Source organism: Giraffa tippelskirchi, chromosome 10, assembly GCF_054371585.1.
Source record: "Giraffa tippelskirchi isolate mGirTip1 chromosome 10, T2T-mGirTip1v1.2.pri, whole genome shotgun sequence".
In the NCBI taxonomy this organism is placed as follows: Eukaryota; Metazoa; Chordata; class Mammalia; order Artiodactyla; family Giraffidae; genus Giraffa; species Giraffa tippelskirchi.
In genome coordinates, this window is record NC_137284.1 from 3,500,448 (window position 1) to 3,521,937 (window position 21,490).

At 49.7% G+C, this 21,490-nt stretch overlaps 1 protein-coding gene across 4 annotated transcripts in view; it reads right to left on the bottom strand.

Annotated features, from left to right (window-relative positions):
* Positions 1-21,490, bottom strand: part of PPFIA1 (PPFI scaffold protein A1) — a 79,489-nt gene that overhangs the window by 35,070 nt on the left and 22,929 nt on the right. For 2 of the 4 annotated variants that reach the window (XM_081533791.1, XM_081533790.1), the window contains exons 3-12: positions 10,705-10,806; positions 10,074-10,238; positions 9,343-9,417; positions 8,871-8,972; positions 8,439-8,660; positions 6,388-6,534; positions 4,853-4,987; positions 3,950-4,024; positions 3,526-3,609; positions 631-762 (exon numbers count right to left, since the gene is read on the bottom strand). In XM_081533791.1, coding sequence (XP_081389917.1) covers positions 631-762; positions 3,526-3,609; positions 3,950-4,024; positions 4,853-4,987; positions 6,388-6,534; positions 8,439-8,660; positions 8,871-8,972; positions 9,343-9,417; positions 10,074-10,238; positions 10,705-10,806 — 1,239 coding nt within the window. The remainder of the gene's footprint in view (positions 1-630; positions 763-3,525; positions 3,610-3,949; positions 4,025-4,852; positions 4,988-6,387; positions 6,535-8,438; positions 8,661-8,870; positions 8,973-9,342; positions 9,418-10,073; positions 10,239-10,704; positions 10,807-21,490) is intronic. The other 2 variants (XM_081533793.1, XM_081533792.1) reach the window with 1 other exon arrangement.

The window sequence follows — 21,490 nt, forward strand, 5'->3', positions numbered from 1 at the left end:
CGAAAGCTGACATTTCCCAAAGCAAATGAAGAGAGAGAAGGCTGGAGTTGGAATATGAGAATGCTTACTTTTACCTGATTCAATCTTTTCTATCACATTCTATAAAAGTCACTGAACTAAGCTCACTGATCTGGCTGCCTCGGGCCTCGGCTGTGTCACGCGGGGCTCCTTTGTCGTGGTCGCCCCACGGCACGTGGCGTCTTAGCTCCCCAACCAGGGATCGACCTGCATCCCTGACCTTGCAAGGCAGACTCTCAACCACCAGGCCGCCAGCAAAGCCCAGAATAAACTTCTAAGAAAGAAACGAAGGGGTGAGGGTGGACCTAGAAGCGAGTTCCAGCATGGCGGCTGGTACCTGGGGGCCGTCGGTGGGTCCAGCTCCCTGACACTTTCTGTGAGGACGGCGGGCACACAGCTCCGTCTGTTCCTTTACACACTGCCTGTGGGTGCTGTCACGCTTATTCACTAGCGTGACATGTTGCTACTCAGTTATTCGTGCCCAGTAAAGACATTCACTCTGGGGCCCTCTATGGGAACAGTTCTCCAACTCCTGTCCTGGAGATTCTGCCCTCCACAAACCGGGCCAGGCCAGGCGCGCCTCTCTGTAAAGGGGCCGCGGGGCCAGCTCACCTTATCCTCCAGAGCAGCCATTCTCTCCTTCAGATGAAGCTGAAGCCTCTCGTTTGATTCGGACAGAAGCTTATCCACGGTATCCGATAAGCGTTTATTGTGTTCTTCATTCATTTTTTCTCTCTGCCTTGCCTAAAACAGGCAAAACAAAAACTCATCAACTTCAAGAACAAGTACGGTCGTTATTTTAAAAGCACCGGGGAGCCGCGACGTGAGCGGCCTGTGCCCTGGTTCCCAAGGCGGGCCCCTCCCACGGCCCCCTCTGGGGTGCTCTGGAGGACCACCAGAGCAGACGGGCAGGTGCAGAGCGAGGCAGGAACGTCACTTGTCAGAAGGTCACTCCCAACGCTTCTCTTTGGCAGAGCACGTGGAGGACCTTAGTGTCACCAGCCATTACCTGTCTGAGGGGCTCGGGAAACAAGCAGATTTACACTCAGAAACAAGCAGACTTTAAAGAGGATCAGCTTATACACATGTTGGTGGAGGAATTTCCCAATATATAAACAGAAGCTTGAGTCTGGATTAAGGGAGTAAAATGAATTCAATTTATAAAGCAAAAGGTGATAAAATTCATTTTGAAAAAAAAGTCACTGGAGATAAGACTTTCACATATTTTTCTCTACATGCAACATCACTTGAATTCTTTGTAATGATTTCTGTTGTTCAGTCACTCAGTCGTGTCTGACTCTTTGTGACCCCATGGACTGCAGCACGCCAGGCCTCCCTGTCCATCACCAACTCCTGGAGCTTGCTCAAACTCATGTCCCTCGAGTCAGTGATGCCATCCAGCCATCTTATCCTCTGTCGTCCCCTTCTCCTCCTGCCCTCAATCTTTCCCAGCATCAGGGTCTTCTCAAACGAGTCAGTTCTTCACATCAGGTGGCCAAAGTATTGGAGTTTCAGCTTCAACATCAGTCCTTCCAATGAACAACCAGGACTGATCTCCTTTAGGATGGACTGGTTGGATGTCCCTGCAGTCTAGGGGACTCTTAAGAGTCTTCTCCAACACCACAGTTCAAAAGCATCAATTCTTTGGCACTCAGCCTTCTTCATGGTCCAACTCTCACATCCATACATGACTACTGGAAAAACCATAGCTTTAACTAGGTGGACCTTTGACGGCAAAGTAATGTCTCTGCTTTCCAATATGCTGTCTAGGTTGGTCATACCTTTCCTTCCAATGATAATTCATATTCAGTTCAGTTCAGTTGCTCAGTCGTGTCTGAGCTGCTCAGTCGTGTCTGACCGTGCAACCCCACGGACTGCAGCATGCCAGGCTTCCCTGTCCATCACCAACTCCCAGAATTTGCTCAAACTCATGTTCATTGAGTTGGTGATGCCATCCAACCATCTCATCCTCTGTCATCCACACTGTTCCTGCCTTCAATCTTTCACAGCATCAAGGTCTTTTCCAATATGATAATTCATATTAAAAACCTAGAAGTAATTACCTCAAGCAATTTTTAAATGTAATAACAAAGTTGGCAAGTCTGTGTTTTATAAAATGAACATCAATTTCATGGTTTAAAAAGCTGTTTTACGATGTACTGTATAAAAAAAAAATGGAGAGAAGACAAAAGAATGATATATTTGAGACTGGCCCTGTGCTGGAAACTGCTGAAGCTACTTGATGGGCCGTGGGTATTTATTACGCTACTCCTTCCACTTTTGTGCACGTTTGAAGTTTTCCATCATAAAAAATTAAAAAAACAGGTTATGTTCTGTTAAATATTTTCTGTTAAAATAGAGTCTTCTCCAGTAACACAATTCGAAAGCATCAATTCTTCAGCGTTCAGCCTTCTTTATGTCCAACTCTCACATCCATACGTGACTACTGGAAAGACGATAGCTTTGACTATACGGACCTTTGTCAGCCAAGTGATGTCTCTGCTTTTTAATATGCTGTCTAGGTTTGTCACAGCTTTCCAAGGAGCAAGCATTTTTTAATCTGAAGGCTGCAGTCACCATCTGCAGTGATTTTTGAGCCCAAGGAAATAAAACCTGTCACAACTTCCACAATAAGGCATCAGCATTCAAATATTTTTAAAGCAAAACAAAAGTTTCCTTTGAATTGTCTTAGTCACAAACAGCATCCCGCTCTCAGCAGCCTCTGAGCAGCAGTTCTGAAAGTAAGGAAGCGCGCCCCTGATCGGGAGACACTGAGCTCTCTGCCAAGGTGGGGAGGGCGCCTCACCGCGGGTCTCCAGACGGGAGTCACAATCGCTGCCCCCTGGGAGCCCGCGTGTGAGACTCTGCAGTCCAGGCCCAAGAACACAGGTGTGGTGGGGACAGTACTAACTCCTGAGGCTGGACCTGGGTTTCCCACTCCATTTCCTAGATGGTCCACATCGATGTGTGACCAACCCCTCCAGGAAACCTCTCTCAGGACTTGCTGACGCAAGCCTCCACCATCGCCCCTTCCTGACGCGCCTTCTGTCGCAGCACAACTGCGGTTCTCCTCCTGCCCAGGAGCAACCACCCTACACACACCGTGTCTGGACCAGCAGTCTGGCACGTGGGACTCTACCGCCACGTCCGAGGCAAGCAGGCTGCACACCTGGGCGCCATGCCTTCAGCTTCATGAGCCCCAGGCTGGCACCTCAGGTCTGTCTGAGGGGCACTCGTAAGGTCCACCTGTGCCCTGAGCAGCTCCCCCGACTGGCTGGTCAGAGCAACAAGCAGCCTGCTTGGATGTGGGGACCCCCTGGCTCCTGCCCACCACCTACAGGCGACCACCTCTGGCCCTGCTCCCGAGGAGGCGGGTGCCCTATCAGCAGACGGGCCACATACGCACACATTCCACGGCAGAGACGGGAGCGGCGGAGAAAGGCAGCGCCGGCCCCTGCCCGAGCCGTGTCTCCGGCCCAGATGCAGCCTCCCCGTCAGCACACGCACCCTCTGCAGCTCCTGGTTCTTCTCCTCCAGTTGGGCCTCCATCTGCCGCAGCCTCTCCTCAATGTTGCCGTGTCTCTCTTCCGCCTGTCGGCCAAGAACAGCGTCAGTCCCGCTCGCAGCGACCCCGTCCTGACAGCACGCGGGCTGTGACCGCAGGGGCGGCAAGCGGGCCATGCTCTGGGCGGACCACTGGCCCCGGGTTCGCAGGGGCACGCCCGCACGCCTGCTCACGCAGCCTGCGTAGCTTCGCGTGTGACACGTGGGTGACAGAGGGTGCTGGTGACCAGCTTGTGAAAGGAGACGTGTTCCCCCACCCCGGGCCCCACACCCACGGCCGCTGCGCCCCCTCCTCGGACTGCGTGTGGCGAGCCAGCGCGGGCAGCAGGCAGCGGCAAGCACAGGACGCGCAAGGCACACGTTCTACCTTCCTAAGCTGGGAGGTAAGTTCGAACAGTTTAGCCTCCTTAGTGGCAGAGCTTCCAGAAGACAAAAGGTCAGACTACAAGGCCGAGCGGGGACAGACAGCAGAGACGCGGGGGAGAGAAGAAACCGAGGCTTGAGAGGAAGACCACAGGCGGAAGGGCACTCCCGCTGTGGCTGCTAGTGACCCTGCTTGGGGGGGTCTGCGAGCGCACGACACCACCCGGCCAGCCCTCAGCTGCTCACGGGGCTCCGGTCAATGCTCCCAACAGCCGCGTCAGCACAAGCCCGGCCCGGCCCTCCGTGCCCAGCCTGTGCCCACCAGCAGCGCGGGACCACGCCTTGCCCGCCAGAAGGACAGGGTGGCCGGCTGGCTGTGGGACGTCTCCGGGACGCAGTCTCTCACCCGCAGGCTCCCAGGGATGCGAGCTGGGAGCAGGACCCTGGGTCTGCACATGCCCCGCCGTGACTGATTCAACAAGTGTATGAATAAAGACTTAAGAGTCTCTTAAACGAGAATGGGATTTTCCTAGGTCTGAGAAGAGCTATCCTGCTAGGCTCTGAGCTGCTGACTGAACTCTGAGCAGCAGTGACTCGGAGCTGAAGCGTCCTGGGGACACACAGAACACGGGACAAAACTGGAGGGAAATTAATGTAGGGATGACACAGAAGCGGGGACACTGGCCGACATTCAGGGAGCGCTCCCATGTCAGACAGGCAGCACGACCCCCGCATCTGCGCTCCTGCATGGACTGAGCAGCAGGGGCAGGGGCGCGGTGGGACGGCACGGGAACAGGCCCTTCCTGCGCCCGCCTGCCCCCTGGGGACCCAGACCAGCGCCTTGGAGAGAGGCCACCTCTGTGCCCGCCCGCCCCCCGCGGCCGCCCCTGGGGACCCAGAGCAGCACCTTGGAGAGTGCAGCCACCCTTTGCGCCAGCTCAGCCTCCACCTCGGGCAGCGTCTCTGCCCTCCGCAGCGTCTGCTGCAACTTCTGCTCCGCCAGCTCCAGGCGCTCCTGCAACTGGCGGTTTTTATCCTCCGTCTACAAAGAGAGAGCAGAGCGTCAGGACGGGCCGGGTGTGCAGGCTCCGCCATTCTTGGTAAGCTGAGACAAAACCTAAATGCACGTGTCTACTGGATTAGTTCTGTTTCGGCAGCTGCGTCACGGTAACTTTTCTCTCAGTGTTCCTGGGCTTGGTCTCAATGGGCAGAACACCTCCCGCCAGAGTATCTGCTTTTCCTAAATGTCCCCAAAGTCTTTTTCTTAAAAAAAAAAAAAGTTCTTCTATATTAAAGAAGATCAGTTTCCTGTAGAAGCTTATTCATTCTTGTTGACAAGTTAAGGAAAGAAGCGTTCAGAACCGACCCTTCTTAAAACATCACCAGAATCATTATTTGAAGGGAACCCTACTGACCGCAGATGGCAACGGGCATGTGAGCCAAAATACGGCTTTCTTATCTTCTGAGATACAGACCTGATACGTGTGCCTGGTGAAATGCCAGTCAACTAATATTTGTAAATGCACGATTATTCTGTTAACAGATCTTCTTACTCTGAAAAACTTTCAATGTAGAAAAGCTAGACAGATTCTTTTTTAAAAAAGAAAAAAAACTAAATTATCTATTAGCTCAGGTTCCTGAGAGGCTAACGTTTGTTTCTAAGCAGCTTTCTTATTTTTCCTCTGTGCGTATTACTCTATGTACATACACAAACAATATGACATGCTTTAAAACCCTCGGAAAACAACAGCATATGGTACGTAGTATTTTCTGATCTGCCTTTTACAGCCATTATTTTGTATATCGTAATGCTCTTAATTAGCATTCCACATCATAAATTTCAATGGCTTTCTAGTATTTTATTTTTGTGTTGGGGCCAATGATACCTTTTGTAACACATCAGACCGACTCACTTTGTTTTTGAGAAGCCAGATTTGGTTTTCCTGGTTAAGTCCTGATTTATCTGAGACCACACAGGAACAGGAGCGAGTAAGGCCCACCAAACCAGAGGAGGTGCAAACCCTAACCAGACTGGAGCGCTGAACCTGCCTTTCGTCACAGTGACCCCAGTTCCCAGCAGCAGCCAGCTGCCGTGAAGTTCCCTGCTGCTCTCTGGTCTCTCAGCAAAACCGCTAACAAGCCAACAGATTCACGTTCAAGTAAAACAAGTCAGGAGTGGAATTCCACAAAACGACTACACCAAGTCCCAAATAATTCAAACCTGTAAGTTGCAGTCACCCCCAATTTTTAAAAAATGTATTTCATTCCAGTAGAGCTGATTTATCATGATGTACATCCACACTTTTGAACTCAGTATTTTAGGATCCTAAGAGCTTTACACTGGGACTTGATTTCCAACGTGGGAGTCACATGAAAAGGTCTTTACCTTCCTCAGTAATGCAATACTATAAAAGTCAAACACAGTTCAGTAAAAGCCATTACCTGTCGATGCATAGAATCCTTATTTGCGATTTCATTTTCAAGTTTATCATTGAGGTCGTGCACAGAGGTGGCTTCGCGCTGTGCGGCGAGGTAGCGTTTCTCAAGGGTAGTGATTCTCTCCTCCATATCCTCCTTCTGGGCCATGGCCTACACCAGGCATTGCAGAGGAGAAAAGGTAAGTCATTATCATGGAACGCTCCGATACACTTAAGAGTAAAAAAGCTGGGCTAAATCCTAAGTTTCAAATCAAACATAAATTTAGCGTCCTCAAGATTAAAGTCCTAGACATGGCAGTTTTCTCTGACGTGAGCAAAAACATGCCTACCTCAAATGTCACATTTGCCACGATTGGCATCCATCTGTCTTAACATTCTGTCTGGCCACACGGTTTACCAAGTTTCTTTTCTACATAATAAACCCAAACAACAAACAAAAAGTATACTAAACTACCCTGTTACTGCAAGAATTCCAGGAGGGAAGGTATCCGGCATGAAGTCAGGACCTCTGTCTGCTACACCACACAGGCGGGCTTGACCCAGAACAGGGAGGGACCTTCAACAGATCCAACAGGGAGCTCTGAGGCTCGTTTACTCGGGTAAAAGCTGGAAAATCTCATGCAATTTCCTCAAAATTAAAGTAAGAATATTAACGAGTGGGAAGAGAAGTCAAAGTTTAACACAACTGGAAGCAGCCTTCTCAAGCCTAATTCTTCTAAATCAGAGTCACACCACGTGTGTGAAATGCTCAAGCCAGGACCAGAACTAACTGCTGGTGCAACTCTTGTCTGCCAGCTCAAAATCCATTTCAGGTCCTTCCGTAGTCACTAAGTAACCAATGTTGGCGAAGTCTGAACATTAAAAGTGAAAGGTCTTAAAAACGCTTTTTCCAGAATTCTCTATGTATTAAACTCTGCCACCTAATCTCCTCCTGTTGCCAAAGAGTAGTGTCAATTAGGTTATACAAACGTGCAAATATTTCTGTTTTGAGTTCACACAAAATTACTCACACTGAGCTACTAAACAAGTACACCTGCCGTAACACATGTTGGAGGGGTTCTCTCTGAGACGCTATCACGGGGGCGGGGCGGGCGGGGTGGGCTGTCTGCGTACAAAGGAGAGCTGAGGCTCACAGGAGGGGCCCGAACCCCCAGCACTCTTCTGCTTTCACAATGACTGTTAGGTAGTTTCTCATAAATCATGACACCCGCAGACACGTCTGCCAGAAACGCCATGATTCTACACGGTTACACAGCACGGGGCTGAGGATCCGAGGGTGAGCCAACGCCACTCGACTTGTCTGACCACCGGTACCAATGTCACACATCCCTTCAAGGAGCGGAACCTCAGAAAACTAGAGAAGATGGGCAGCCAAGCTGCCTGAGCAGAGCCCACACAGCATGCTCCCATCTCTCTGAGAGAACGGGCTCCACAGATGTCACCAGACTCGCCTGAGTGAATCAGAAGGAAATTTCAGCATCATCAGGAACACAGTCGACAGGCAGGTGGGGGGCTGAACTGGGAGACTGGGGTTGACATATACACACTACTGATACCATGTATAAAATCGGCAATGAGTAAGGACCTACTGTTCAGCACAGGGAACTCAACTCAGTGCTCTGTAGTGAAGTAAATGGGTAGGAAATCCCAAAAAGAGGGATATATGTGTGTGTGTACCTACATATATATATACAGCTGATTCCCTTTGCTGTACCACAGGAATTGACACAGCAGTGTAAAGCACCGCTACTCCAATAAATGAATGAATAGATGAACGGATTTTTAAAAGGAACACAGTGGGCACCCTAGAACTTGTGGAAATGAGGATCCACACCCAGGGTGCAGCAAAGCGCAAGGCTGCCCTCATGTCGGCCCACTGCCAACGGGCCGCCTGGACCAGGCCTCCTCCACCCCAGAGCCCGCGACGCAGAGGCGGGGCGGCGGCCTTGCCGGTGCCCTGCTTTTACTCACGCAGCCATCCCGAGGCTGCGGTCACCGAGGGAACAAGGGACCCACATTCCACCTCAGGACAACGGGCACGCCGCCGTCACTCGCCTCGCGGACATCCCGCTGCAGCTTCGTGTTCGCTTCCTCGGACTTGATGAGGTCCTTCCTGGCCGTGTCCAGGTCCTCCTCCAGCTCCGCCACGTGGGCAGACAGGGCTGCCAGGCGCTCCTTCATCTGGCTCTGCTCCCGCGACTGCTTGTCTATGACTTCCTGGAGCTCAATCACCTTGGCCAGGTCTTCCTCATGGCTCAGAGAGCCGTCGGAGGATCTCTAAGGGGGAAAGGAAGCCTCAGATGGCTGTGTTCCGGGAGGGAGGGAAGACAGCACTTCCGGGAAATCGGTGAGGTCCAAAGTGCCTTCTGCGCTGACCCGCACGGCTGCTCAGACCTCCATGGTGCCTTGGTGACAGGTCCCAACAGCCCCACACAGACTGGACGGTAAGACGAGAACCAGACAGAGAGAGAGAGACCGAGGACTTGCCTTCCCATTGGCGCTCGGCGTGTTTTCTTGCTCGTGATTTACATCAAGCACCCCGTCTGTTAGTACCTTTTTCTGGTTATTCTGCTCTTTAAGAATCATCAGCTGAAACCAAAAAATTGAATGAGAGTGAAGAAATAAGTAAAGACAGCAAAACTGCATTTGGAAAAACTCAACTCTAAACCGAGAACCCAACATACAAGGAAAATACACGGTGATGCCATCCACCCCGAATACAACCAGGTCGTTAGTCAGAATTTATCTCCTACTGGACAAATGGGTACTGAAGAGATTCTGCAGCTCGGAACCGCAGGTCGGGTTTACTAGTCACTAAAATAACCCAGATGGGCTGGTCCTCAATCAGAAAGATAAATAACATCTGATGTCCGCCACTACAGCCTTCATATTTTTTAAAATGGAAGGGTAAAAACGACAAACCCTTAACTTACATTATACGATGACTGATCAAGCTTACCTCTTTATGGGTGGCACCTAATTCTTCTTCTAACAAACTACACCTTTCGAGTGCTACTCGTAATCGCTCTCTCACCTGAAATAAAAGGTGTCGAGTCACTGTGTGCTGATGTGTGTACATACGTTAGTGCACTTCTTATTGTACACTCATCCTAATACATGGCTACTGTGACAGAGTACCTTTAATGTCTCTCATTGATCTTAACATCAAGAAAATCTGCTGGTTAACAGCTTTCAATTCTAAGTTTGAGAGAAAAAAAATGGTATCCTAAATTAATTCTATTACCCAGTTTTTAACTGCAAATTGATATACAGAATACAATAAATCTTGAGACATTTATGTCAACTAATACTTTTTAACTGGGGGCTTCCCAGGTGGCTCAGTGGTAAAGAATCCACCTGCCAATACAAGAGGGCAGGTTCGATTCCTGGGTCAGGAAGAGATCCCCTGGAGTAAAAGATGGCCACCCACTCCAGTATTCTTGCCTGGGAAGTCCCATGAAGAGAGGAGCATGGTGGGCTACAGTCCACAGGGTCGCAAAGACTCGGACATGACTGAGCATGTACGCAGGCAACACTTTTTAACCATATAAAACTCTGTGACTTCTTACAGAAAAGATGTATTTACAAGAATTCAAGAAGCTCAAAAGTCAACTAGTTACACAAACACGTGCATCGTCCACCTAACAAGGCAGCAAGTGTACAACTCCATGACGGCCAGGTGGCTGGTACCTTCTCGTCCAGGGCCTTGTGGTGCTCGAAGAGTGATTTCAGCGCCTTGAGCACCTCCACCTCGCTGGACACACCGGCTGGGGACTGCGCCTGCCGCTTGACCACTGTCATCCGGAGGGACCGCTCGTGCCGGGAAACCAGGCACTCCAGGTGCTCCAGCAGCAGCTGCAGGGCGGGGCCAAAGCAGCACCTTCAACCTCACGCTTTATTTGGGGCCGATAACTCCTCTCAGCCTCACGCTAAGACCAAAACCATGCTAAGGCAAGTTGGAATCCTGCCAGTTTAGTCTAAAGTTAGAGTGGACTTCCCTGGTGGCCCAGTAGTGAAGACTCCACACTTCTGCAGGGGTCATGGGCTTAATCCCCAGTTGGGAAACTGACATACCACACAGAGTGAAGCGTGGACAAAAATGTAAGTTAAGAGAAATCCCCCCTCAAATGTCCTAAAATTACATTAGCTCTCATAAATTTGAAGCAAGGTATGAGAACCCCGAACTGATCCACCTCAGTCTGCTCTATGGGAAGATATGAAAAATGAGCTGAAAACCAGACCGAGTTTAAAGACAGCCACACGGAGCCCAGTGGTGACCCCCGCGGGGCAAATGTCAGCACGTGAGAATCCCCCTACTGACCCTGGTGTTGTTCCTTTCCGCTTTCAGCTCAGCGATTTCTTCTTCTCTTTCAAGAAGCTGCTCCCTGCACACATTTAGTTCTTTAGTAAGTGCTGCAAACTCCTAGAAAACAGTTAAACGAGTAAGTAACTAAATGTAAACACAAATTAAAAAGAGAGCGAGACTCTGAAGACTGACCTTGTCAAGCCTCTCCAGGCTCCACACCAAGGATCTCCCTGCCCCTCCAGAGAAGAGGGGGTCCGCTGACCCCAAGACCACACAGACCACCACAACTCAGAAAGGCCTTCAGCCTCCGCCTCGACCTGGCAGGCCCGCGGCAGGGGAGAACCCAGAATCCCAGCCCGCCTTCTCCAGACCCAGGGACGTCTGAGAAACTTTCCTAAACATAAATCCTAACAACAAAGTGGATAAAGAGATTCTGCAACGACACACAGACAAGTGACCTAGAACCGCTGGGGAGAGCGAAGAACAAAGGTGAGTCTACAAGGCCACCAGGCTGTGGAGTGTTCGTCTGGGAAAAAGGCTGATGGCACCCCGAGGCCATCCGTTAGCCTGACTCCACTGAAGTCAGCCAGTCATTCAATAAACTGGTTAAAATGTTAAATTCATGTCATATGCATTTTATCACAATGCACGCGCGTGCGCACGCGCACACACACACAGCTCTTTGGAGACAAGGTGGCTCCTAAGAGCATCCATCAGCTACAGAACGTGAAAGCCCTTCACATCAGTACTGCAGCGCAGACCAGCCAATACGAAGCCACAGTCCCACCGGGAAGAGGCGATCCAGCGTGAGCTCACACCGGACAGACTCCACCCGCGCGACAGGGCCGCTGGGCGTCACGGCTGGGAAGCGGGCAGGGAGGGGAGCCACGGGGACGAGGTCTCCTCTCCACGGCCCCCCAGGAGCGAGGGAAGGACACAGGCGCTGTTCTCCGAGGGGGGGGACGTCTAGGGGAAGAGCAGGCTTTGGAGGGAGCGCTAAACGTCCAGACAAGCTTAATCTGAGATGTACTCAGGCCTTCAAGCAGCAGTGCCAAGTCCAGAGCCTCCCAGTCTAGAGTCCTAGGGGACACCGGCCAAGGTGAGACAGAGGAGCAAGGCGCTGAGTGTGGGCTAGAAGAGACGAGGTCCGAGCCCAGCGAGAAGCCACTGCTGGGTGGCTGGGAAATGAGAGGCACCGGCCGGGGAGGCCAGGAGGGGACGACCGTCTCGGGAGTCAGGAGCCCTGGGAGGAGCAGTCACCAGGGTCAATGGTGCTGGGAGAGGGGGTCAGCTGACTGGTCAGTAGAGGGTCTGCTGAAATGGAGGCCAACGGTGGCCGGAACCACAGCAGGTCAGCAGCCCCAGCAGGGTCAAAGCCTAGTGGACAGAGGATGGGGGGGAGCGAGCACACGCTCGCTCTCGTGAGGGACTCCGCAGTCAAGCACTGAAGGACAATCGGGCGATGGCTGCAGGAGACGCAGGGTCAGGAGAGCCCTGTTAGAGGGTGGGCTGCGGCTCCCACGCCGACGGCAGGGGTCCGGGGCGGGATGGGAGCTGAGCGGGCAGAGGGCGCCTTTCCCGGGCGCACAGCTCACTGACGGTCAAGGGACAGGCGGTCAGATCCATGGGCCCGGATCCAGCTGAACAGCAAGCTGGTGGGGGCTTTCTGGAAGTCCTCCTTGAATCTCTTCCAGTTTCACTGAGAAAACAGATGCCTCTGCACTGAGTGGGAAGCAGGGTGAGGCACGGGGGGAGGGCAGGAAGCAGCCATCGCGGAGCAGGGCGGGACGCCCGCACCGTGACCGTGGGCCTTCGAGTCCACTGCAGGCCGTGCGGACGGGGAACTGGCTTGACAGGAGCAGGTTTCCACCAGATGAGAGAGGCGTGCGTGTGTGTCTGTGTGTGTGTGTGGGCACGGCTATGACACTAGCGGACCGCAGCGCTTCAGTGGGGGAAGACAACAGGGGAGACGTGAAGGGTGAGGGACCACGGCATCATGGGGGGCGCGGCGAGCAGGCCCCGGGGGCGCGGCGAGCAGGCCCCGGAGCCGCGACCGTGGTGCCGTCTGCCCCACCACCACTTGTAGACGACGTTCTCCACATTCCCACCAGCTCCCTTTTTCCTAACCCCTTCATCACCAGACGCAAACCTGTATCTTCTATACGCAAAGTTTCCTTAAGTTTCTCCTAAATAGCGCCAAACTGTCTTCATTCACCTATGAAGAGACTACTGAATTCCCATCATTTTGGCTAAATATAAGTGCTTCTTACAATGAATCCGATAGTTAAAACCATTCTATGAAATACTGCTTTGAATACAGTAGAAAACAAATGTATAGAACTTCACAATTATTTTTAGTCCTTAAAGAAAAACTCTTCTCTTTGCTCAAAAGAATTCAAATGAAAAAAAGTATCAAAGCAAATTAAACTTAGGAGTTTAGATAAACATTAGACAGGAAATTCCAAAGTTTAAGATTCCAAAAGTATATTCATATGTGCACTGCATTTGTATTATTTTTGCAGAAAAAACTAGTAGAGCCTGAATAAATTCCAAATATGTGCAATAAATGATCTACACTATTTCCATGATAGGAACCTAGCTGTCAGCATCCAAATTTTTTTCTCTTTAAAAAAATGTTTAAAAAATACTGTAAGCCAGTTAAAATTGACATTCTATTTACTGTAATTAAAGTTTGAAGTCCACTCTTTGAAAGTGAACACATACAATAATCATTGGAATATTTTCGGTTTAAAATGTAAGTCTGTACAATACAGATTTGCGTTTCCATTTGACATTTTCTAGGATTGAGACCAGGGAAAATAATATCCAACCATTAACATCAGTTTTAAAAACCTGATTTCACATAATGTGTTAAAATGCCAATACTAATCATTTCTGGGTCTGGACAACAGGATCAGATTACTCGAACCAGATATGACTGGTCAAAGTCCACAATCAAGCTGATTTTACAGTAAGTCCTACAGACGGGATGCCACATTTGGCTCTGGAAGTGACGACCGTGCTCTCTTCCCAGACACCACAGGCGGACTCGGGGTGCTGGGGGGGGAGAGCGGCAGGGTCTGGTCAAAGTCCACCCTCATGGATGGGGCCCCAAACCCTTCCCTTCTCCTGCCCGCACCCCATGGGCTTCACCTGACCACCCTGTGTCACAGTTTTACACCTTCTAAGCTCTGTAATCTCCATCAACGGTTGTTTTATTTTTTAATTACTTATTATTTTTGCTAACCTGCTGAGAAAAGAATGAAGCTCCACTGGAGGCAAAAAGTGTCTGTCCTCTTAGTGGAGGAACATGGAGTGTAATATAGGATGGAAATGGGGTCTAATTCTTTTTTTTTTTTTAATCAATTAATTTCTTTATTTTTGGCTGTGCTGTGTCTTCATTGCTGTTTCTGCAGGCTTTCTGTAGTTGCAGCTAGCGGGGGCTACTCTTCCTTGCGGTGTGAGGGCTTCTCATTGGAGTGGCTTCTCTTGTTGAGAAGCACAGTTTCTAGAGCACAGGCTCAGTAGTTGTGGCACACAGGCTTAGTTACTCCGAGGCATGTGGGATCTTCCTGGACCAGGGATCAAAACCGTGTCCCCTGCATTGGCAGGCAGATTCTTATCCACTAGGCCACTAGGGAAGTCCCGGAAATGGGGTCTAATTCTTAAGAAACCAAAATGAACACCTGAAAACTGACTTGCAGAGCTTACTCAGATAATCTAACAGCAGCAGCTATTTGCCTCAGTCAGCTATAAAAGTAGATTAAATTTTGAATTAAAAGATAATTAGAGGTTTATATATTCAAATGAACCAGCAAATCACATATTTGAAACTCCAATGTATTGATTAAAAGTTGCTTAGAAAGGTTATGTGTAACTATTCATATTGTGACCTAATGATGGGAGGAGGGCAGAGGGACACTTAGGGAAAAAAAAGACCAACTTTACACCTGTGCAAAATATGAGTCACAAGTTCACTAGACTTACTTAAAGTCATGAATGTGATAGCACTGGATTTTTAATCACTGATTATTTGCAAACAGAGAAAAATGCAGAAGCAGTTCAAAGGTCCCAATACATGTGATTTATCTTTTCTTATTTCTAAGAATTGTTGTTGTTTAGTCGCTCAGTCGTGTCTCTTTGCAACCACATGGACTGCAGCCCGCCAGGCTTCCCAGTCCTTCACTATCTCCCAAAGTTTGCTCAAACTCATGTCCACTGAGTCGGTGATGCCATCCAACCATCTCATCCTCTGTTGCCCCTTCTCCTGCCTTCAACCTTTCCCAGCATCAGGGTCTTTTCCAATGAGTCGGCTCTTCGCATCAGGCAGCCAAAGTATCGGAGCTTCAGTTTTGGCATCAGTCCTTTCAATGAATATTCAGGGTTTCTAAGAATAGAAACTGATGAAATTTATGCTCATACATAGCGTTTGGCAATTAAGTAATGGAGACTGTATACTCTGAACCTAAAAAAACACGGTGCAAAGCAATACTGCAATGTGATCTCAATTTGGTTAAAAGCAAACACAATCTTTTATATATATATACATATTTCTTATACATATATAAGAAACACAGATGGATACCCACCAAACTGCTATGCAGATTATCCGCTGTGGTTGGGAAAGTAGGCTGGAAATGAGTCTTTTAACTTCTATTCTTTTTTATTTTCAATTAAGTATGCACTCTCATTGTATTAAGAAACAAAGAACAGGGACTTCCCTAGCAGTCCCGCTGTCGCTGCTGAAGGCCCGGGTTTGATCCCTAGCGGGGGAACTAAGCTCCCACAAGTTCACAGCGCGGCCACAGACAAATAAATAAATAAATAAGTAAAGCAAAGGGATGAAATGAACAGTCCAGCTCACACACACACACCAAAGGCCAAGCCTCACTTCTTTCTTTCCTTTAAACAACGTTAAACCGCAGGGCACGAGCGCAGCAGGGACCGCCCGCGCGGCCACGACCGGCCCAGACCCCCTCCCATCCCCGTGTCTCAGTCCCGCCCGCGCCCTGCCCTCCCGGGGCCACCGCGCGGGGGCCTCGGCTGCAGCCTCACTGACCGGGCTCCGGCGGACGCTCAGGCCGGGCTCTGCGTTCACCCGCCCGCCTTCCTGGGGAGCAGCTGACCCCGTCTCCCTCCTTGCCCTGGCTCCTTGTTCTCTGTTAAGAACCGCTGTGCTCCTGGGGCTCCGTCCGAGGTCCCCTGCTCTACCTACAAACACGGTGCCCATCTGACCTCTGTCAGGCTTCAACCCCCAGGCTGGGCAACTGTCCACCGGGCCACTGCGCATCTCCACATGGCTGTCTTAAGGGTCTTCCTCATCTCCCTCCTGGCCCCTCAGAGCAACCACACGGCCTCCCCACACCACCCCCAAGTGAGCCAGCTGCCAGGACTGCTGAGGCTGCTGACTGGACCTCCACCCCAAGCCCCCAGACCGCGTGCTGCCACCTTCTCAGCCTGGGCCACCGTGCCCTGCCCCCCAAGAAACCCTGACCCACCTTTTCCCTCCAACCTCTGGCAACCGCTAGTCTGCTTTCTGTCTCCGGGACGCGCCTGTTCTGGACATCTCACACAGACCAACGTGCGCGTTTGTCCTTGGGGATCTGGCTTTCTTCACTCAGTGTCATGTTCTCAAGGTTCGCACATGGTACCACATGGGCCACCGCCTCACTCATTTTCAGGGTTGGATAGTGACTCATCATGTGGATGGAGCATGTTCTGTTTACCCACTCAGCTGTTAGTGGACGTCTGGGTTGATCGTGCTTTCTAACTATTGGGTTCGTACAAAAGTAACTGCGGTTTTGGATCGTGAACGTTAAATCATTACACTAGGCTCAAACACACCTTTATTAATCAAAATAGGAACCATTACAATCAACACATTTTTGCCAATGAGAAATCAATTTGTTTACTCTTGTAGGGTAAAAATCCATGCTTTGGGATTCAACGAACTCTTGGAAAGCCTTTTCTGCCTCCTGCTGGCTGTGGAAGCGTTTTGCCTGCAAAACATTGTTGAGATGCCTGAAGAAGTGGCAGTCGGTTGGCGACAGGTCAGGAGAATATGGTGGAGGAAGTAACACTTCGCAGGCCAATTTGTTCAACCTCTGAAGCGTTGGTTGTGCGACGTGCAGTCGGGCACTGAGGTGGAGAGGAACTGGGCCCATTCGGCTGACGAATGCCAGCTGCAGGTGTTGCAGTTTTAGGTGCATCTCATTGACTTGCTGAGCATACTGCTCAGATACAATGGCTTCACCAGGATTCAGAAAGCTACAGGGGATCGGACGGGCAGCAGACCACCAAACAGTGACCATGACCTTTTTTTGGCACAAGTTTGGCTTTGGGAAGTGCTTTTGAGCTTCTCATCAGTTGAACCACTGAGCTGGTCATTGCCAATTGTATAAAATCCACTTTTCATCGTACGTCACAATCCGAACGAGAAATGGTTGTTGTTGTGAAGGATAAGAGCAGACAACACTTCAAAATGATTTTTTTTTTTTTAATTTTTGGTCAGCTCATGAGGCACCCACTTATCAAGCCTTTTCACCTTTCCAATTTACTTCAAATGCCAAACAACCGTAGGATGGTCGACACTGACTTCAATGGCAACTTCTCATGTAGTTATAAGAGGACTGGATTCAATGATGCTCTCAATTGGTTGTTGTCAACTTCTGATGGCCGGCCACTACACTCCTCATCTTCAAGGCTCTCGTCTTCTTTACAAACTTCTTGAACCACCACTAACAGCAGCAGTAACGGCAGCAGCAGCGGAAGGGGGCTTAGGGTGGAGCGCACGCGCGCACGCGCACGCACGCACACACACACACACACACACACACACACACACTTCTGAAGCAGTAATAAAGGTATACATAGAACAGTCTCCCTTCCAGTGCCCAGTTTGCTCTTCCACACGGCAGGTAATTAAAGCTACGCGTTTCTTGCATATGTATGTATGCCAACAAATACATCCATTTCCCCTTCCTTTTCTGTAGTTAAGGACATAACCTAAAGACGTTTCCCCATCAGTGCATAAAGTTCTTTTCCTTTTTCATACCTGCAATGATTGTATACACCAATGAATTCAAAATCAGTAACTTATTTTTTGTGCACTTGCTGACGGACATTTATGTTTGTGCCTCTGATCTTCTGCTGTTACAAATAACGTGACAACAAATGACCTTGCACATATATCACTTTGCATATTTGCCAAGTTTGTCTGTAGGACGGTCTGAGAAGTTCTGAGTCCAAGGACATTTGTTATTTTAATGGACGCTGCTGAGTGAGTCCTCGTGGGCCAGCAATGCGTGAAAACATCTGTTTTCTTGAAGTCCCGTCATCCTGGGTGTTATTATACTGTGGTGTCAGCATTTCTTTTTTGGATCCGTCCTCCTCCTTTCTCACCCATCACACACAAGTCTCCAAAACCTTCTTCTGTGCTGGACACCGATCGCACGCTCGCCACCGGGAGCGAGCAGGAGGTGCCACGTTCTCTGGCGCTCCTGCACTCCCCTGACCCTCTCCGGGCAGGGAATGAGCTGACGAGTCCCTTACAAACAAGGCTCAGCTTGTTTGTGAGGTTATCATACTTCCTCCTTTTCTCACTTGACTGTGTAACATGAATGCCACTTTATCCTCATTTCGGCTACTGTTATTTTTCTTTGATCAAACACAAGTGAGGTTGGTCTGTTTTTACTTATCCTGATATATCTGGACGTTCCTACACTGTTCTACAGAATGGCTTTTGACCATCTTTTCTCAAACTGAAACGCTCATTGGCAGGAGTACACACATCTGACTTATAGTCTTCCAGTGCAGTCATGCCCAAACACTTAGACAACAAAATATTTTACTGTAAACAAATGCTAAAAAGTCACTTTATGTTACAATTAGGGTATGTACTGATTTCTTAAACTCATGTGTTTAGGTAGATTTTTAAAGGAATATAATTTTACGAGAAAACAAATTATAATTTAAAATATAATAGGGGTGGGGATATATGTTTATATGCAGATGATTCACTTTGCTGTACAGCAGAAACTAACACAACATTGTAAAGCAATTATGTGCCAATAAAAAAATAATGAATGAAAAAAAATATTATAAATAGGAGCTACTGGACTGCTCTAAGGTACACACGGAAGTAGACCTGCTGGCTCAAAGGGTTTCGTTAGTTAATTCTCAATGTTTCTAATGTTATAAATTACAGCATACTAAATAAATACTAGTTCTGCCGCTTCTGTCATCTCTCTGTACATTCTATAACTTACAGGGTTTTGATGTCTTGACGAAAAAAAAGTAATGATCACAAACGACTATCATCATGTCCCCTGATGGTGGACTGCTCTGCATGGGTTCAGCTGGCATGGCCCCTTTACAGTCCTGGGTAATGAGGATGGCCTCACTACTTTTTAAACATGAAACTTCATTTGCAAAAGAAAAAAGGCATTAATTTTGTTCAAATGTCACCACAATTTCTCCATTTAGAATCTTTGCCTTTTCTAACCCCCCATGGCAATAAAGGACAGATTAAAATATTACGCTATTAAACAGTAAAAATAACCATAAACCTTTGATTATTTGCTTGGATAGCCAAATTACTTATTATATATTACATACATAGTTCAGTTCAGTCGCTCAGTCGTGTCCGACTCTGCAACCCCATGAATCGCAACACGCCAGGCCTCCCTGTCCATCACCAACCCCCGGAGTCCACCCAAACCCATGTCCATCGAGTCGGTGATGCCATCCAGCCATCTCATCCTCTGTCGTCTCCTTCTCCTCCTGTCCCCAATCCTTCCCAGCATTAGGGTCTTTTCCAATGAGTCAACTCTTCATATGAGGTGGCCAAAGTATTGGAGTTTCAGCTTCAACATCAGTCCTTCCAATGAACACCTAGGACTGATCTCCTATAGGATGGACCGGTTGGATCTTCTTGCAGTCCAAGGGACTCTCAAGAGTCTTCTCCAACACCACAGTTCAAAAGCATCAATTCTTCAGCACTCAGCTTTCTTCACTGTCCAACTCTCACATTCCAAATATAAGGCAATTTCAAGTACAAAGCAACTCCCCTAGCTTCCCATTAAGACAACTGCCAACCAGCCAGCCAGTTTAACATACACTTTTAGGAAGGCAGATTGAACAGTCAACTCTGACTCAGGCTCGGTCCTATATATTATGAAAATAGATAAAATAACTTATTCTAGTTGCATGTGAAGTTTTTGTGTCTAGCATGCTTATATTCTACCTGCAGTCACATCGCGTGGACTGAGCACATCTCTGAGAGATTCTTTATGTTTTCTACCCTTTGCTGTGACTACAGCAGTGCTCCTTTTGGGGAGCCATTTGGGAAACACATGACACCGATCACCACGTGGGCACCCCCACGCATCTTATGTTAAGACCACAACGTGGGGCGCTGCATGGGGCTCCAGCTGCGGGACACCCGGCGCTCACTGCTCCCTTGCCCCCACAGCCACGCTCCAGAACCACTGGTGGTCCTGCCACAGCCTCCTGGCAACGGCGCCACCATGGAACATGGGCAGATAAACGTCCAGAAGGGATGGGAGGGACAGCGTCCGCGCACTCTGAACTTGGAGAGGAAGCCAGGGAGGAGCAGCCCCGCCCGGTGGCAAGGCGCCGTCGAGCGGCCTTCCCCGGCACCACTCCTGGACTGCTCAGGAGGTCACAGCTCAGCAAGTCTCCACAAAAGCTTTGTGGTGTGCTCCAGGTTTTTCTGATTTAGTCACAATTTTAGAATTTTTCAGGCTTGTTATTAGCTACCATAGCACCTCAATTTTGCACCCCCCCCCAAAAAAAGCCACAATCAATTCTTTTACATGGGTTTAAGCAGAAGAGGCGGAGAAGGCAATGGCACCCCACTCCAGTACTCTTGCCTGGACAATCCCATGGACGGAGGAGCCTGGTAGGCTACAGTCCATGGGGTCGCTAAGAGTCGGACACGACTGACCGACTTCACTTTCACTTTTCCCTTTCATGCACTGGAGAAGGAAATGGCAACCCACTCCAGTGTTCTTGCCTGGAGAATCCTAGGGACGGCGGAGACTGGTGGGCGGCCGTCTATGGGGTCGCACAGAGTCGGACACGACTGAAGCGACTTAGCAGCAGCAGCAGCAAGCAGAAGAGGGCAAGAGAGGATGGGATGGCCTCACCGACTCAAGGGACAGGAGTCTCAGCAAAGTCCAGGAGACAGAGACGGACAGGGAAGCCTGGCGTGCTGCCGTCCACGGGGCCACAGAGTTGGACACAACTGAGCGAGTGAACAACAGCAGAGCACTCTGTGAGATTGCTGATGACATGATTAGATGAGGATATCCGAGACGCGTAGGAGCCTCCGGACCCTGCCTTCCAGGGCCCTCGGAGGTACCGGCAAACAACTGCACAGAAAGGCTTACGAGACAGGACCTGCTCTGTGGCCCTGCGACACCACAACGTCGGCAGGAGGAGACATTTCTACCACGTTCCCAGCGGGTACTGAAGAGCAGCTCCTGACAGGCAGCAGGGTCAGCGAACACTGCACCTGAGTGTGCTCCAGGGCGCCAACGTGACTCTGGCCAGCATGTGACAGACACGAGGCCCGCGACGGAGCGCTCAAGCCTCAGCACGCAGAGGACCGAGGACGGCTGTGCGGGCCGCTGCCCTGATACACCAGATGGAAGGCAGGGATCTCGGAGTGAATCAAAGGACGTGGGATAAAACCATCCCCGAAAGGGCTTTATTAGGGAGTTCCTCCTGGGGCTCTAGTACACTCAGTCAGTAAAATACAAGTTTAAGAATGAGTAGC